This window comes from Eurypyga helias, unplaced genomic scaffold (assembly GCF_000690775.1).
Source record: "Eurypyga helias isolate BGI_N326 unplaced genomic scaffold, ASM69077v1 scaffold4336, whole genome shotgun sequence".
Taxonomy (NCBI): Eukaryota; Metazoa; Chordata; class Aves; order Eurypygiformes; family Eurypygidae; genus Eurypyga; species Eurypyga helias.
In genome coordinates, this window is record NW_010257090.1 from 162,643 (window position 1) to 181,790 (window position 19,148).

General features: G+C 41.9%; 1 protein-coding gene across 1 annotated transcript in view; it reads left to right on the forward strand.

The window, feature by feature from the left end:
• DENND1A (DENN/MADD domain containing 1A) overlaps nt 1–19,148 on the forward strand; it is a gene marked incomplete at its 5' end in the record, with an annotated part of 194,078 nt that overhangs the window by 156,761 nt on the left and 18,169 nt on the right. The window contains one exon of the mRNA XM_010153875.1: nt 2,518–2,649. Coding sequence (XP_010152177.1) covers nt 2,518–2,649 — 132 coding nt within the window. The remainder of the gene's footprint in view (nt 1–2,517; nt 2,650–19,148) is intronic.

Genomic DNA, 19,148 nt, shown 5'->3' on the forward strand with positions numbered 1-19,148 from the left:
ACCAACACGGGTGGAAGCACCAGCACTGCTCTCAGAAGCAGTGTGGAAGTACCAGGCAGCATTCCGGCTGGTAAATCCTCTCCCTCAGTTGGGATGCACAGGTCTGCCTGGCTCTGCTTTTAGCACCAGGAACGGGCACTGCTTTTTTAAGGCCTGCCTGCACCAGGAGCCACTGCAGTTCTCTGGTCATTGGTCGTTCCCAAGCTGAAGAACTGCTTTGATAGTAGATGTTCTGTGGGCCATGACCCCTTTCTGGAGCTGAAGTTCAGAATCAGTGAGTCCTGTTGTCTTATTTGTGGTTTTATGTCTGTCTAGTGCTCCCATTTGACTTCCGAATCAACTATTCGAAGTCTTTTAGTGGACTGAAGGTGTGTTGCAGTCTGCTTTGAAGGACTGTTGTCCTCTTTCCAGTTACAGGATTGCCAAAGACTTTGTCGTTTAATCATTTTAAAGCTACTTGCTGGGTTTTTTGAGGTGTTTAAAATCAGGTTTCTCTGTTTCTTTAGCTCAAATGTGTTTTCACTGAGGGTAGAAAACAAACTTTTGTGAAGCAAATTTTGCTTTGATGACTGAAGCTGTGTTGTTGATTTCTCTGCCTATTGGGGATGTTGAAAAAATAGAGAAGTATTAAATAATTTAATTCTCGTATTTTATTAAGTAAATTTAAAAAAAATAATAATAATTTTGACTGAAATCTGCTGCAGTTCTTTGGAAGCAGTGGAAATACACTTTAGGAAGTACTCCAGAAGCAGTGGAAATACACTTTAGGAACATGTTATCTTTTGTATGCACTTACATCATTAGAGGGGTAAGCAAATCTGCAGCAGTGAAAGCTGCAAAGATTTGCTCTGTATCTATCTCCTCCCATTCCCCTGATAGCCATGCTTCTGCATCCATTTTACGTTTTTCTGGAAATTTTGCCTGGATTGGAAGACGTTTTGCTTCCCATTGCTTCGCAGCTGTCTGTTGCCTTGCTTGGAGCCATAGCTCCAGCTGGAACTGGGAAGGCTCCGCAGCGCTGGGAACGCCCTGTTCACTGCAGGTGGGGTGGCTTTGAACAGGCACCTTTATGGCATGTACATAACAGGTCTGAAGCTTGTCATTGCATTGCAGAACCATCTACATTGCTGCCATATGTTACATGATTCCCAAACTGACCAGATCCCTTGGTACCTTGTTGCTGTGTTGGAGCCGAAGGATGAGTTTGACAGAAGCTTACATTTCTCGTCTTGAGTTCTTTTGGGGCTCTTTGTTACTAATTCAGGGTGCTTTGTCGAATTTTTTTAAAGTCAAGGTGGCATTGTGCAGCTGGAGGGCGAGGGGAGGAAAAAGTTTTTCTCTCCAGTTTGAGCCTAACAAGTTAATTTCCCCGCGATCCGTATGCCCATATTGGGGAACCACTGCTCTACCAGCTGGATCTAAAAAGGTCTCTCAGCTTCTCTGTGGAGCAGACAAAGCCCCTTAGAAAGTCCATCCAGCTTTTTGTTTCATTTGACCTAAACACATTAGGTCAGTCTGTGTCCAAAAGAACCATTTCTAATTGGCCATCAGCTTACATGTCTCATTATTGTACCTTAGCAAGACGGAAGCTCGAGGGGGCATGTCAAAGGTCAGTGAATCAAAGCAATGTCTATGTCAGCAGCCAACCTTAGGTCAGTCTTGCAGAGCTACAGCGTGTGCAGGTTTCTCTCTATATTTACCAAGCATTATTTCCTTGACATTGTTGCGAAGAGATGTAAGGTTTGGGGCCCACTGCGTTACAAGACTATTTCTCAACTGACTTTCAAACTCTTTTTCTCCTTGTCTGGTTCCTTATGTCTGCATGCCTTTGTCTTTTTGAAAACCTATGTTACATATACCATATGCACACTTGCCAAGTCTTCTAACCTGGGTTGATGGGTCACTTTACTTCTGAAGATGAGGACTAATGTCAAAAGCAAAAGCAAAGCAAAACAAAAAAGCATCCTGCTAGGCAGCAGTTTGTTTTATACAGACTCCTGAAGGTATATTCAGTAAACACAAGCTCAGAGAGAAAGCACAAAGCTAACTAAGCTGTGAGTTTCATCTCTCCTTGCCACTTCCACAAGTAACTGTTCTGCTACAGATAAATCTGTGAAGTATGTAAATAGAATTACTGTTTTCATTCAGGTTTGCAAAAAGCAGAATCACCCCATTCCTAGGTTTCTGATGAATTTGTTCCTAGAATAGAAATTTTCAGCTATGGGGGTTTTTCTCCCTATGTATTTTCTGGCTTTTGCATGTTTAAGTCAGACATTGTATTGAATGTGTCTGCATGCAACATCGGTATTAGGAGGAGAGCGTGGTGGTGTGCCAGCTCTGATGGACAAAGTGCAACGAAATGTTTGATTCTAATGATGTTTTCTCTTCTGTACTTTGGTTTTTTTCCCCCAACATCAAAACTGTTAGTCAGCTTTATCCTCCAGTGTCTCCTTTGTGCCCCTGACCCTTAATCAAGAGTGTTCCCGGCCATGCTATTCACCTTTTCCTACCACACAGGACATTGCTGAGAATGGGTGTTCTGCAGCACCGGAGGAAACTCTACCGAGGACAACGCCATCTCCATTGGTTGACAAGAAGGACCCTAAATTAAGAGAGGACAGAAGACCAATCACAGTACATTTTGGTCAGGTATGTCTTAGTGTTAGGTTTCTTTTAACTGTGTGACTCAGCAAAATTAGTTCAGAGAAAAGTCACAATCACGAATACACCAATTGTTTCCTTATTTTCTCGTAACTGGATTATGTTATGTTAGAATTATTTCTGTTTTATCTGTGTAAATGGGATTTTAAAACCTGATTTGTCTGGAGTTTAGTGATTCCTTTTGTTCACACAATGATTTTGAGGAAAACAAATTCTGTGTGAATGGAGGGGGAAGCATAATTATTGTAGCACTTTTATAAATGATTTTGCTGGTTTTCAGCATCCACAGGGCTATAGCCCTCAGGACTGAGGATGTATAATTTAAAATGTCCTCTGTTATCTGTTAGCCAGATCATTAGTGTCAATATGGCATATCCAACTATTAAAGCATTTTAACATTCTCTGAAAATTAAATGCGATGAACTAAGAGGGAAAAATCAATTAATAGCTTATTAGTGTACTCTGTATTTCAGTATTGACAACTGAGTAGTGCACATTAGTTACTCTTACGATGTTTCTTTTGATATGTCCACAAAATAGTGTGTTTTGTTGTGTGGATTTTTAAGAGCTAGTTATTTAGAAAACGTAGTTGCTGTGATTTTTCTGGAAAAATATACAGTGTTTACTATCAGTTTGCCAGTGTTCCCCTATTAAGTGTAGCCTGACTCCAAAACATAACGTTAATTCTGTGCACAGTTCTCTTTTCTTTCTTTCTATTTTTTATAGTATTATGATCAGAAGGCAGGAGCGAATATCTGATTTATTCTTAGGAAACATAGTGTAATTTTTAACAATTGTAAAATATTGGCAATTATAAAATGTGAAGCAAACCAGAGTTTTAGATGAGTATCTATTAATAGAAACTAGTCAGTATGGCTACATTGAGTGTTTAGGTATTAGGGCTACACGAGAGATAATCATCGCTCAGAGCAATGTTGTCTGTATCATTTTAGCATTAGATTTGTTTCTTTCAGAACTTTCACCACTCTGCAGAATGTAAGTTCTTGGAGACTTTTTTTTTAACCAGATTCTCTTCCAATTAAATATTTGCAGTAATGATTTATTTTTCACTTACTTTCTGTGCCAATACAGTTGAGAGGAATTGAGGCTACTGGAGAAATGTAGCCATCTAGCTCTAGCAGGAAAACGTTACATTTCATTTAAAGCAGTCAGGAATCCAGATAAGATTATAATCTACTTTCAGTTTTTTCCTTTAGATTTTTGTGAAGGATGGATGGTTCAAACATTTTGGTAGATTAATTAAATATATAATCGAGTGAAAAGTGCAAATTTAAATTCAGGAAGGTTTTTAATGGTCACTTTCAAATTTTTTAATGATCACTTTCCCTGTGTCAAAAGAAACACACATCAGCTTTGCTGAACCACTGGCTGTGGTGAAAGGCTCGCTGGCTAAATGCTTATTACTGTCATTACATTACAAATGTCAGTTCCCAAAAAATGATCTAACTTAGCAGTTGTAGGGCTATCTCACTTACAGCCTTTGTCCTTTCACGGGGCTTTTTTTCCTGATAGCCCAATGCCAAAATGAAAATTAAATCATATTTTCATTCAAAAGAAAATGATGTTCAGGTTTATGAAATATAAATTAAGGCTTTGGGGAGGAAAAAAGCCGCAACATTTACTGTTTAAATGGGAGATGGCTTCTAACTAGTGATTAAAGGGAGAGATTTTAGTGTCACTTTTAACTCTGTCTGGAATACAGTAGGTGGGAACAATTAAAAAGCCACAAGAACTCTGAAATAAGGGCTGTTTGTGCATTCACAGTTCTTATAAACTGAAGAGGATGAAAGAGGCTTTTTTCTCATTGTCACTTGCTTTCTATGTCTGCTGGTATTATGCTAGTGTATATGGCAAAGGCAGACTTTTTTAAAATGCATGCATGCGGATTAGGGTCAAGCCCCGTGTATCAGTAATGCAGTAAGCCTCGTCCATACCACTGCAGTGAGAGAGCCTACCAACAGCAGCGAGATGCTTTAATTGAGACATGCTGTCAAAGTGACAAACACATTTGCATACAGTCTATTTATTTTCGTTGGAAAGGTCTGCAGTCTGCTGTTGGTTGAACATTCTTAATCAGCTCGCTGTAAGTGAGCCGGCAGCTAGCTGTCCTATGCTAGGTGCTTCTCTTCATTACATGACAGATTAGCTAAAGGGGGATGGGCTAGCAAGCCAGCAGCAACCTTTAATTTTAACTCATTATCGCTCACCCTATAGCGAGGTAGTTTCTAGTTTTTCCAAATACAGTGGTGTATCTGCAGTCGTTAGGCTACAAAAAATACCAGTAGAATATCTTTAAATGCCTTTGAATGTATAGCACCTCAGCTGATTGTTCTCAAAAATTCAGCAGCAATTACCTAACAGTATGAGATTTCGAAGCGTGGTACCTCATTCTGGCGAGTGGCTATCAGGCATTGTTTGAGAGGGGTGCTTACTACGGAATTGTTTCAACAGTGGGTGCTGTAATACTAAGACATTGTGGGAAAGCTCTCCTTGATGGGGAAAAGGATTTTGGCAAGATATCCTAGGGCAATGCAATGAAGATTTAAACAAAGTGTTCTTAATAGACTATGAGGACCCCAGAGTGGTGGAAGGGCGTGCCCACAGCTTTTTCTCCGGTTTGACTTTGCATGCTTTTTGGTTTACTCAGGGTGTAATATTGACCCTCAGATCAACCAAAGGCAGGGAACTGTCATCATGGACTCTGAGCCAATACAACTGCACTCAACAAGTTGCAATAGCAACACGGGCAACCCAGGTTTAATGAGTGAGGAAAAGAGGGGATGATTTTCAAGCCAAGGAAAAGATTGGAATGAATAGTATGTAGTACTGAACAGTGCTCTCTGTTTTGGGAGAAAGTGAGGTTAATTACAATAGACATACAATGCTTCAGAGAACATCCTTTGTGAATGTCTTACGATTGCTTGCTTTCCTCCTGCTTTTTGTCTTAAAACCTGACCAAAACTTACTTAGAGCATGGGAAGACACACGGCCGTAGGTGTCCTGGGGACCTTTCCCTGTGGTGCCAGGCAGGGCAGGCCCTGCAAGCCCACTGACCGCTGCACAGGGCAGAGCGGGACACCTAGTACAGGTGATGTGCGACTCGGGCGCTTGTAGCTTTTGCTTCCTGCACAAAATCCCATTTTTGGGTGGCTTTGTCATTTTCAGCTCTTTGGAGAATAAGCACTACAGCGTGTCACTGAATGTTTTTAACACGCTCCTTGTCCAAGCAAGCAGGTGTTAGGGGCTACTTTGACAGGACCTACACCTTGAAACATCGAGGTCTGTTGTGGTGCTGGATGGGTGTGTTTGGGGTTGGTTTAGTGGTGCTTGAGTTGTGTGTTTCTGCTAGAAATTCTGGCTTCTGTCACTGAGCGGTTGGCGGTGGCAAGCGACAGTGCTAAGGATGCTGCACGGAGCGTAACGTTCAGCAGCCTTCCGTCTCGTCTGCTTTGTGATTTTCATTCACCGATTGATCCGTATTGCAGATCAATTGTCTGTTTCAGAAGTATGTTGGTTGAGGAGCTCTTAATATCTCTACACCCTAAACAAACAGTCTATAAATTGCCTTTATGCCACAAAAAAACCCCAAATGAAACAAACAAACAACAAATAAGGTGTTTTTGGTTTTGTAAGACTGAATTATCCTGATGAGGTATCTTGGGGGTTTTGATTTTTAAAGTTTTTGGACAGAGAAAACTCGGGTATCTCAGTCAAGTATTTGGGTGAGTGATATTTCTACATGTGTGTATGTCATGGCCAAAAGGCAAAGCGGCTGGAAATGCAGGCATCTCCTCGTGATGGTGTTTGTATGGCTGTTTCAGGAGCACAAGCAGCTCTCCAAAGTATCTTTCTGAGTTTTTAATGAGCAGCAGGCTTTCGCAGTTCTCTTTTATGTTTTGGGTTTTTTTTGCATTACCTAAGCAAAAGAAACAAAACAAAACCCCTTTATAATGCATAAAGTTATGATTTTGCTAAGGGAGAAAGGTAGGTTAACATCTGAATCTGATATTTTAGAAGCCGTTTCTCTCCAGAAGACAGTCCTTAACTATTAGGCCACTGGTTCACCAGTGGTGGCTACGGTAAACACCTACCGTGACTGTGTACCGCAGCCAGGAGAAGAAACGCTCGCTGGTTTTTAGGGGTTGCTTAGATGAGTGGACACACTGACAGGTCCCTTTAGCTACCGCAGCTGTGTGTCCTGGTGTCTTCGTGCAGCTCTGTTGCAGCCTGCACCGGCGGACAGGCTGAGGTTGTGGGTATTGCGTGGTCAAACAGAGCACCTGTCGTTGGGCAGAGTTGCAGCCCTCTTCTTGCGGGAATAAAGGGAACACTTAATGAAGCTTCTGCGTCTACCCACGCGGCTTCTCGCCCCTCCGCCCCTCTCAAGCCTTCATGCTGTCTGTCTGAAGTGCTGCACTGCCTGCTTCTGCAGGGGACTCCTGGTTCATACAGGATCACCTATGCCCAGTTCCCCTCAGTCTCTGAGTGTGGGGGGGGGTGTCAGCACGAGAGGAGGTGAGCCTAGATTCTTGAAAAACAAATCTATACTTAGGAAGGTTCTTCCTCTGGAGCTTTTACACAGCCAGTAGGACAACTGATCTAGTACAATTAAAACAAGAAATGGTAAGGTGCCAGAAACATCATTTGTTGGGAAAGGGTATCATTTCATTAGAAGCAAGTTGCACTGGCAGTTCAGTTCAGCTCTCTAATTGTTTCTATTATAATTAGAATGTCTTTTGTCAGCTTAGGTGTGTTTATGTTTCTGTGGCTTATTTCTATTTACCAGCAAATAGAATATTTTATTCCATTTATGTATCAAAAGGTAAAGCTTAATAAAATACAAAAGACTCTTCTAAGTATGTCTTTACTTAAGAGATTCATACTCAGTATTCAATCATATTCCATTCTTGATGCAAATTAGTATTCTGGAGGCTAATGTAAATAACTATGAAACAAATGGAAAATATATTCATGTATAAAGCAGCTTATCTGACTGTGAAACTACTTGTCCAAGTGCTCTTCCCAGCTGATTCTTGCTGCCGTTAAACTTTTGTGGGCCATAAAATGGAAATTGCCAGCTTATTTGCTGGTTTGATCATTTGCTGTAAATGAACATGTTCATTTTTCCCATTCACAGTCTGCACTTAGACATGCAGAACAAACTCTGATTTGTAGGGCAGGTTTCTTCTCCAAGGAGATTAAACAGCATTAAGAGGTCAGGGGGAAGATGGGGAGAACACCAGCCAGCTGCATTCCAGAAATGCAAAACTGGATCACTGAGGCCAGAGGCGAGCAGAGAGAGGGATTATCTCCAGGGTAGAATGGATGCAGTAGGGAAGGGAGGAAGGCTCCTTTGCCAGACCCTGTGACTCCCTTCACACCCAGGTGCATTGGAACAATAGCAGATTCCCCTGGATCACAGCAGGCATTGTGCGGCACTGAGGTAGAAACCAAAGGGGAAAGGGGAAAACAAGTTCATTTTCTAACATTCATGCCAGTGTATGGTACGGTTGCAAAGCCAGCCTCCTGCTCTTGACACTCTGAACTGTTCTGACAATAGAGATACCTTCATTAAGAAAATGAGCTTCCATTCCCCTCTTCCCCACTGATGAGCAGTTTGCTCTCCCTGTTTCTTTGTGCTGGGCCACATAGTTCTTCCCTCTCTCCATTTGATTTTTTGTGAATGTAGCAAAAGTGTAAGCCTAGTTCTTTAAAATTATTTTGTCTTCAGAAAGCATATTTTCTACCCGTATTTCTTCTCACTCCTTTCGTTGTCTGTTCCTGTCAGAAAGGAATTCACCGTTGCTCAATAAAAGTCACCTTGCAAGAAAGACAAATGTATTGGCCCAGAGCATGTGTCCATCTGATGTCTGCCGGAGACTACTCAAATGTCCCATCAGGTTATTAGGGGACCCTGCTCTTGGAGGAATAAAACCGATGTCAACGGACAAGAAAATAATTCGCTTGATTGAAATTCTGCTTTGTGGTGCGCGAGATTTGCAGAAATGGCAATCCATGGGCTAGGAGTTACCTGACTAAAAGGCTTGCACTCTTGTCATGCGTGTAAACATTTGACAAGTGAGACCTGGTTCTCTCTTTAGGAAGATGTGCACCACCTGCAGAGCATACCCAAAGGTTACTGCCTCTCATGCACTCACTTGCCAGTATTTTCTAATGAGCAACCAGACAGCTATGTCTTCTTCAGCTCCTGCAGCAACGTAGGATGTAGGTAGCTCCTGCAATGTAGGACTTGATGCTTCGCACTAAGATTGTGTGGCTCCAGTCCTGCCTCCAGCAGATGTGCTCATCCACGAAAACGCACATTCCGGACTATAGCTTTTAGTGTTTTCCAACTGTCTGGGCATTTCGAGTGCTTCTTGAACAGGGATGTTCAGAATAAATTTACTGCCCTGGGTACATGCAAGTCAGATGCCATAACGCTCAGATGTATGGAGAAAATACTGTGGTTGAGCTGACCTCCTAGGGCCCTGTGACAAGCCATGGCAGCTGTAACATGTCTGCAGAATTTCCTTGTTAGTCCTGTTGTGTTGAGGAACCGATAAATAGCTTGTAGAGACTATCTTGGTCCATCACTGCTGGCATGTGGAAGAAGAACTGCGCTTTATAAATAATACATACATATAAAATAAATACATCAGTACATGCAAGGCTAACCAAATCACCTAGATTGACAACTTGAGAAAAGCTCAGAGGGTCTTATGGGTGACTTGCTTAGTCTATCAATGTAGATCAGCATCCAGAAGCTTCTTATGTATTACTTATGAAGTTGAGACGTGCGGTTAGGCCAGAACTGTCTGAATTGACCTCTGGGCCCCTGGATTAAACTAGAAGATTAAAGGGAGAGAGTATGTGAAACGTATGATTCTTCTAACTGCTAGCCTCACTGTGATTGCTTGTTTGGCCAGGCATTTTTTGGGTTTGCCCTTCAGAGCTGGACTGATGAATACCAAGTAAAACGGTTGCAGAGTGCCGTGCTGCAGATAGAGGAGCCATGTACTTATGTGTGTTTGTGTGAAGGAGTATCCCCCTAATTATGCAGACTTCCTCAGTGAGTGATGAAGCTGAGTGAAGCAGATAGCCATTGCTGCTTATAGAAGTCTTTAAATGAGAGAACATCTCTCCCCCAACTGCCCCGTACAGGCATTCTGCTTGCTAGAGAGGGATAGCTGTTAAAAGATAATAAGGGATTTGCCCATTTTCCAACATTTTAAATCATGTGGGTTGCATCATCTCCTTGATTTGAATTCCAGTATCAGGCCCGCAGAAAGCCCAATGTAAAGTTGACAAAATGACCCGTTAAAAAAAAGAAAACACACAAAATAGCACGGCTTTTTTCTTTATATTTAATATTGCATTGCTGGATTTTCCAGTATTTTAAATGAAAAATATATGTAGTTAGTTCCATGTTGACAATGTCCTTGAGGATTTGACAGTGAGATTTTCCAGCAGTTGCTCTTCGTTAGAATCCTGGTGGTGTTTAATAAGGCAGCCGAACTGCTGGCACCTTCGGTTCTTGTTTGTTCTCCGAGGGCTCGGGGCTGCTGCAGTAAGCACATCGACCAGGGCTGATCATTACAAGGGCGTACGCCACCATGAATAAAAATGTCACACGTTTTCCCATCTCACAGCGGTACAAAATGTCAGTCCTGTCAAACAGACATTGCAGGTAGCAGTGAGCAGTCAGTACAAATTGGGAAGCCGAATATTCCCCCAGCTTTCTGATATTCTTCATTTGAAGCAGAAGAAAAACAGTTGTTAACCTATTAGCTGTGATTTTAAACTCTGCTGAGATAGTAGATGGATAGACTTTAACACATGGGGATAAATATATTCCTGGGGTCTGGGATTTTTTTGCAGTGTCTCTCCATCCATGTATGTTGAGAAACAGAATGAAAACAAGCCCCCGTAAAATATACCTCATTTTGGTAAAAGTCCTTTAGAAACCTGAACATCATCTCAATGAGATTCTCTCTCAAACCCTTCCCTGTTTTATCTCTGGATAGTTCTGAAAAAACCCTCCTTGCTGTTTTGCTGGTAATCCAGAAAGGGCATGCTTCAGTGAGTTACGGGAGTTTTCTTCTGTGGTCCTTTCATCATGCAGTAGCAGACAATTGTGGTTTTATTCTCTTTCTGTACAAATGAAAGTTAGGCTGCTTTCAGGCTTAGGCCTATTATGCAATGTAGATTCCACAGGATAAGTTCTTTTCTGGGTGTTAGAAGTGCCTTAGTACCATGAACAGACCTGTGTGTTCACTGAGTTACCTGTCTAGGATTGAGGCATGGATGTTGTCAGTGCAGGGTTCTGCTGATACTGCAGGGTCCAGAAAAAGTCTGGTGCAAAGGGGGTGACAATATACTAAAGAAATAGCAAAAAATGGTACTAAGCTGCCAGTGGTTGTCCCTAAGGGGCAAGGAGAGCAGGTAAAATGGGCAGCGGTGGTCTGTGTAAAAGTATCTCAAAGAAATGTACTTAGAAGTCCATTCCTTATGTAGAAATTTGTGTTTTCTGATACTGTCTTGGAACAAAAAAAAAACAGTGTATGGATTGAAGCCAAAGGATCGTTGCAAATCACCCCCTTACCCAAACAGCACTGATGGCTGAAGCAACTTGCAAAAGCAACACGCGTGTCAGAGTGCTACAGAAAGAGCAGGGCAGGTGGAAAGTGGCTGAAGGAATGCTGCCTGCTCCTGGCTGCACAAGCGCTGGGAGTCACCTAAGGCCTCGCTACGGGTAAGCAAAATAGGAAACAAAATGCATGCGGTTTTTTTGAACCAGACTGACTCTGGGTTGAGTTCAGTATTCCGTGTTCTATAAGCATCTGTTTCACATGGGGAGAGATGCTGCTACCTATAGCTTAACTTACAGTGGGTTTCAAACTGTGGTCTGCGGGCCCCTGGGATCTGTGCCGGGTCAACCAGGGGCTGTTGACAGTCACCTCCTTTGGAAAATGTCAGGGCTCTTCCAACTCCAAATGTTGAATAATATCAGTTTAGTAGTTAGGGGTTTTGGTATTTTTACGGTGTTTTAGAAGACCTGAAGGCATGTGTAGATGGGAGGAGGTCAGGGTTTATTTCCAATTGCACCGCAGATAAAGACCAAAGCAGAAGAGCTAAGTGGTCACGACCTCAGATGGTATTGATAACGTCTTTTGTGGGTTTTGTACTGCCTGTTTGCGTAGTGTGTGAACTCTGCTGTCACTGGGTCTCGGAAGTCATCAGAAGTCTTGACAGGTCTTTAAACCACAGATACCACTGCAAGTTAACCACTACTACACAACAGTCCTCCCATCAACATCCTGTAAGAACACATGCTCCTTTAGGGCACAGCCTGAACACGTCTGCCTGCTCAGCACTGACAGCACACACAGGAAAATGCATCCCGCTAATTCTCAACATGCTTCCTTTTTTTTCTGTAATTGCAGACAAAAGAATAGAATGTCCTTCAGTTCTGCAGCCAAAGGGGTGATTATTTAAGCCATGTGTTTTTAAAATAACATGGGTTGTAAACAACGATAATCCACAGTAGTGTAACCTATGGGTTGCCAGGGTTTAGTCCCTGGCACTCTTCCATAACAGACAGATTGTAAGGCATAGCTAAGAGGCCGATTTGCTTCGTCCTGGTGGAACCTTTTAACTTAACAAGATATACATAATCCTGATATCATAGTCCTGCTTCCATTGTTGGTTTTAGGAGAGATCTACTTCTGTTTAGTACCATGTAATTCCTAAACTATGGTATGTTGTACGTTAGAATATTTATTATTTTTGGAAGTTAGCTATTCTGGGATTGTTTGCACAGTATGAGATTCATAGATGGACATCATCAACACTGCCAACTGAGGATGAGTTATCAGTGCTCTGTGTCTAGATGCACCATAGAAAGGTATTTTTTAACCCCTGATGAGGGAGGACAAAGTTAGTCTCAGCCAGGAGAGAGGGGAAGCAAAGGTAGACTTTCAGAAAACCCCTTTCTTCCCCTTTAGTAAAGAGTGAGTTTCCTCTCAGTGTCTTTGGGATGGACCTGTGCATCATTGGCAGTATCCCACCACACCAGATATGACTGAGATGCCTGAAATAAAGATCCTTATTCAGATTAAGGTAAAACAGGAGCTTATATGCACCTTTCATTTCCTTCTCTTACTGTCTAGTTCTCTGTTATATTGCGGAAGGTACGGAGTTTCTCATTAAACTAATCAGGGTGTCTAATGGTGGCAATCTCTGCCCCTTTCATAAATTCTTGGCACAACTATAGGCATTGCTACATTTTTGCTGGATTCATTCTACCTTCCCATTCTACAAATATGGCTTGAAGAATGAAGCATCCCTTAAAACACAGAGATTATTTTTATCACAGGGCCCAGCAGATTTCTGTTGAAGTATTGCAGAGTGTAAATTAAAAATATATGCTGTAAAGCATACACTGTTCTTGTCATTCCAGTTTGTGAGCCGTACATAGGGGAGTATGTAAAAGTAGTGTGCGCGCTGTGCAGGGATCTGGATGGATAATAAAACAGCTGCCTTGCAGATTCCGTCTGCTTTCTGTACTGAATCTTTTTAGGTACCATACATTTTTCAGTGTTGTTATTTGCTCCCTTTTTTTTAATTGAGTGTTCAGTTGAGGTCCAGCATATTCTTCCAAAGTCAGCACTTCAGATCTTTTGCAGGTTGATGTGTTTGAGCACATTCAAGAGAGTGCATTTCCCCCATGGCTGATTGGCTTTAAAACATCCTACCAGTTTTAAAACCAGTCCTGAATTTCTGAAGGAGATAAGATATTCATGTACAAAAGCTTTGCTTTGGAAATTATTAGAAACACCTCTCACTACTAATTAAGAAAGAGAAAACGCATTTCTGTATGTACTGGCAAACCAGTTTTCATCTAGTTGTGTTTCCTTTATGCATTTTTTCTAGTTGCACTTGTTGCTGCACATGAAATAGCCCCTCTGATTTACTCATCAAGGCTCTGTTTTGAACACCACTTTTTAAAAGGATCTCAACACACATCCACAATTAGTTTGAGATAATGTTCTGCTCATGAGCTGTCACCTCACAGACCAACAATGATCTTTTTGTAATGTTTTCTCTAGTATTAAAAAAAACAGCTGTATTGTGAAAGTTCCTTGGATGTTTAATAGCTACTTTATGAGATGTAGGATCTATAATTTTTTAAAAGTATTTTTTACAGTGTAAAAGTGAATGTAAGACTTTTCTTCCTCCAGCACCTCATAGCTTAAAATCTCTTGTCTGATAATTAGTAAAACAGTGCCAGGTCTGCAGTCATAAAATTGGCTTTCTGCAAATTTTCTGTCTTGTTGCTTCAGAAGTATTTAGAACAAGACAATTAAGAAAATATCTAGAGGAAAAAGGTATGATGGTAAACAGCTATTGGTAAAAAAGTGCTAATTTAGACAGTTCTCCCCTTCATAGAAAAAACTATAGTATATACATTTAGGAACATAGCTAGAATAGCAATTTAGCAGCTTTTAGCAATGTAGCTGCGTGCTGGTTTGCACCGATTCATCCTTACAGCACAGGTAATTAAGTTGATATTCCAACACCGCTTCCCCTACTGACCTTTTAAAAACAATGTGTTTTGCTGCATTAACAAATTAACTTCAAATCAGTGGCTTTTCCAGTAAATATGGTCTTTGTATAGTGTGAATGTACTTGCTTATCCCATTCTGGTGACAGATACTAACATCAACATTAAAAATAAAGCTCTGGTAAAGGGCAAGGGACTGTTACCTCCCGGAGGACCTCCACGTCAGTTCTTCCTCACCACCCTTTGCCAGTGCTTTCCTGTGCCTCACAGCACTGAGTTAACTGTACTGGTTCCCTATCCATATTTAATGGAGACAACACGCTGCTGTGAATATGTAGTTTTGTCTTGCTCTGATCAGCTCTCTCTGGAGTTCAGAAGTGTGGTTTGTGGTACAGTACATACAAGACCTGAAAATGAACTTTATTTCTGGTAGCTCTTAGTGGATAAGAGAAATATGAATCCGAGTGTGGGATTTGACTGTCGTGTTACAGGTACTGAGGTCAGTTGTGAGAGTTAACACGATGCCTGTTAAGTCCAAGAGACGCAGAAGTTTCTACAGCTTTAATCTTTTCCCAAAGCAGCATTTGTATCTTTATTGTGGAAATATATAGAATTATTTTTTATCAGAGATGAAAGCTTAATCATATTTAATAATTGAATCTCAGCTGGAAAAAATATTCCAGTGACAGGATAAGGACAGCAGAGTGTTAGCTCCTGCGAAGGAGTAGTTCGTTGTTATGGAGTAGATGTGCCTGTAACCATCACCCAGAGAAAATTGCCTCTGACAGTAGCATCAGGAAATGTCTGATAGAGGCCCTTTGTATACAACCAACTGCGTGTTCTCCCACTTTACCACCATTTTTTTGTAGTTAGCTCAGCCACTGTCTCCAGTTCAGTATTAACCTTAAACCCCTTGGTTTTGGACCGTGGGACCAGTTGGTTCCCTTCAGCTCAGTGTAGGGATTGAAAGAGCGGCCTTAGTCCAGCTCCTGGGAGGATCGTGTGCCTGCACGACTCTGGGAGCAGATGCAGCTTATGCACGCGCTGCTCATAGATGTATGCGTCCTAAAAGATGAGACTTCAGCATTTGCCTTTCTGCTTGTTCAGAAAGCACTGCTGGCATCTCATTTTAGGAGGGTATTTGGCTGAGCTAAAACTCCTTTCCTTCACCAGACCTGCCCCCCCCCACCCCGGTGTAATGCACCCTGTGTACTGACCTGCGTCTAAGCAGAAACCTAACGAGAGGAATCCTACCTCTGGTCTGTACACCAAATAACTGCTGCTAGATTTTGCATCAGGAACATGTCATGGGTCTGTGAAACTGTTTTCTTCAGGTAGTTTTTATGTGGTGTGTTGCTTATTTGCCTGGAAGTCTCACTGTCTTCTCTTCACCTGAGTTTGCTTGAAACTCGTGGTTTACACGTGAATATAAAGCGCAGGTTTTATTTTCACTTACCTCAAACTGAAAAGATACTTGTGCATGGATATTCTTCAGGTCACATTAGTAACTTGACTCAAAAGGGGACCAATATCAGCAACTCTTTTAACACAAAGCATAGTTTTCAGATACCCCCAAATATTTAAAACTTGATTTTATTGCCATTGTCTAATCAAACAGTGATGTGGCAGGTAATGGACAAATCCTGTCACACAATTTCTCAGGAAAAATATTTTTCCTCCAGCGAGTATGTGGGTGCCTAAGTTCCGTTGTGCATGTCCTTGCAGGGGCTGCAGTCAGTGTATTGCCCACCCCCAGCTAGCATCGGTTGGCTGGCTCTGGAAGGGCCTGCCTTTGTCACACTCTTCTCAGGAGCTTTAATAGTAGCCATCGGTTCATCGGCTAACACTGATGATGCAACAGTCTTGCAGTGTTTCCTCAAAACTTACCCTGGCATTTGCCATAGAAGGGAAAAACTGATTCCCAAATCAAAGAAGCTTCCGTGGCAGGGGTATGGCGTTCGAAACACAGACCCACCTTCAGTGATATGAACTAAAGCTGAAGATAACATCAGCGTGTTAACTTACACCTTGTAATCCTTATATCAATAAACCCCCATTTGACCAGAAATAAAATAGTAATGGAAAATAAATCATGCTGAAGACACTGGTACCCATGGCTTTGGGAAAAGGCTTACATTTCCCACCTAAATAACCTACCTGGGAATTTTTTAATGTAGAAATATGCACAACCTCTTGGTAAGTAGAACAGGAAAAAATAACAAAGAATATATGCAGGAAGCATAAAAAATTTGAAAAAATAAATTGATAATAATTACGTGTTGTTTTTCTACATCATCAAATACTTTGCCTAAGTTGCTAGGTAGTAAGTGAATGTCTTTTAAGTAACTAGAAAAGTGCAGATTTCAGGTTTTTCAGCTGTTCCATTTTGCTTCTGAAACATAATGGGAAATAAGTATGCTATGTCACATAACAGAAGTTAAATATATTTTAAGATTGTGCTCTCAGCCTGAGCAGATAAGCCGGGAAGCTACACAGCAGCACAACTCAGCTTGTGTGACTGAATTAAGTAACACAAGGTACAGAAGAGAAGCGGTTAAACCTCAGCTCGCCACCCTGTCATTTCTCTCTTTGTTCTCTTTGTTTTCATACTCGCTTTCTTGGAAAATATAGAGGGAAGCTATCACATGGAATTATTCTGGCCTCAGCTCTCCATCCCAAGCGTCCTTTGTTTTTCCCCCCCTCACCCACCCCAAAAGGCTGAGCCAAGCACAGGTGTTTGGTGTGGCGCTCCTCCATTGACAACACGAGTAAGGAGAAATGAACCAATGGATGCAAAAATGTAATTTGCTGGGAAATAGAAAGAAATGTGGGAAGAGATGTGGGAAGAGAATGAAAATGGCGTGAAGAATGGTTGGCTGGGGTTGTACTGTTACACAGTGTGAGGGTAGTTGAGGGGGAATGTCTGTCAGTCTAGAATAAAGACTCTGCTAGTGAGAAGAACTGCTGAGACATGAATCTGGGATCTTTTCTTGAGAGAAATGGGTAAGCTTTCTTTCTCTGTCTGAAGACAGTGTCTCCCACTGCCAGTTCCTCCTCCTCCTCTGTACAGCTGACGGGCTTTCTGTACATGGAAGGCACCGTGGGCTGGGGGCAGTGATGCAGTCAGCGTCGTCTGGGCGAGTGGGCATTCAGAGACGTTCCCGTGCTCTCCTCACTGAGCGCTCCACTTCTCTCTCGGGGGGTGTTTATAAATGCACACAAGCTGCCACAGAAAGGACATTCACTTCGATCTTGTTCTCAGTATCAAAGTTGTACTTTAGGATGGTTTCATTTAGAATCTCGTTACTGTCAGTGGATTCCTTGTCTACCAGACTACACCTTAAGGTGCCATCTGTGTGAGGAGAATCATGCTGCTGGCTTGGTCAAAAGCAACTGCATTGGAATAGCTCCAGTGCTGTTACAAAGCCATGAGTTGGCCAATTGCTAATTTAAAAACGGAGACCAAAATAGGCATCTTAATGCTCTGTTCTGTCCTCTTTAGCACTGCTGGTGATGGGGATATTGGCTTTCTTTACAGTGAGAGTACACTCTTTGCGCTGCCTTGATCCAGTGCAGTATCTAAACGTGCTCATCTTAAGTCAGTGAAAAGTTTAATTGACTTAGGGTTTTTTCCCATGCTCTTCAATGTGTGTGCTGGTTTGAGGCCTCTCCCAGAAGTTTTCACAAGCACTGAAATCGCTCTTGAGATTTTAGTGAAAGCTTTTTTGAATATCCTGCTTTGCAGGATTCTTTCCATTTGCATAAATGTTGTGTAGAACACTTGGACCCAGAGGTCCAAGAATCTACGGTGAGCATCTGTGTTGTCTCAGTAACTTTTGGATGATCTGGTCTGGAGTGCTGATCGTGCTACCTTTGGTTTAGCACAACCTGTGTGAGCCTACGTCAGCAGGCAGGCGTGGCTGCCTTTCCTCTTGTGGCACTCTGTAGGTCATGAGATTTGTCACAGTTTTGGAAACAAAAATAAATTTCCTTGTGTGAGGTGAGTATGGAGTTAAGGTAAATCACATTGTCATCCACTCATACTGCTTTTGCCACAAAATCAGAGCTGTTTTCATGTAAGTGACTATTTAATTTAGTTTCCACTTTGATACAGCAGCAAAGACTCCGTCCGCCTCGGCCACCGCCTCCAAAGATACAGCGTTCATCTAGGCCCGTGAGTAGTTGGTAGTTTTGTTTCACTGCCACAGCTTAACACTGCCTGAATTACGCTCTTAGTAGCATTACTAAACCTCGGTAGTTTGGATTGTCAAACTTTGCAAAAAGCAATGTGTGAATTATGCTCCTAAACTCCCTTCTTCTCTGCTGCGGCACAGCCCCGGGACCTGCATTTATTCTGCTTTTCTTTGACGAGTTCTGCAGCTTTCGGTCAGTTCTGCAGGTAACTGATGCTGCTGTTGCAACATCTGTTTTTACTTTTGCGGTGATTTCTTAAAGAAAAAGTCTTGCTAGGTGGCATAAGTTTTTAGCCAGGGAGCTTTTGAAGACTTGCACTAAACTCGAATATCAAAGGAAGCAGAAGTCTGAAGAGAAAGTATTTATTCTCTGCAAGATAAGCTTTAAATTAATTTAGGATACTTAATTTTTCTCCATGGAATGGATGGGCGAATACACGTGAAGAAAGCAGAGTCTGTGTTTGGGCGGTAGCACATTAGTATCATGTTATGGATGATATACATATATACTTTATATTCATTTAAAATGCAAGCTGGGACTCTGTAACTACAGAGTATAAAAACATGGGCACAGCGTGTTGGCCAGGGGAAGTGACTCTTCCATAGAAGAACTGCACAGAAATTATTCTCAGTGCAATACCTGTGCTGCATTAGGCAGGGACACCTTATCTCCACACTGACCGTAGGACAGTTGTGGTATGTGAGCTGTG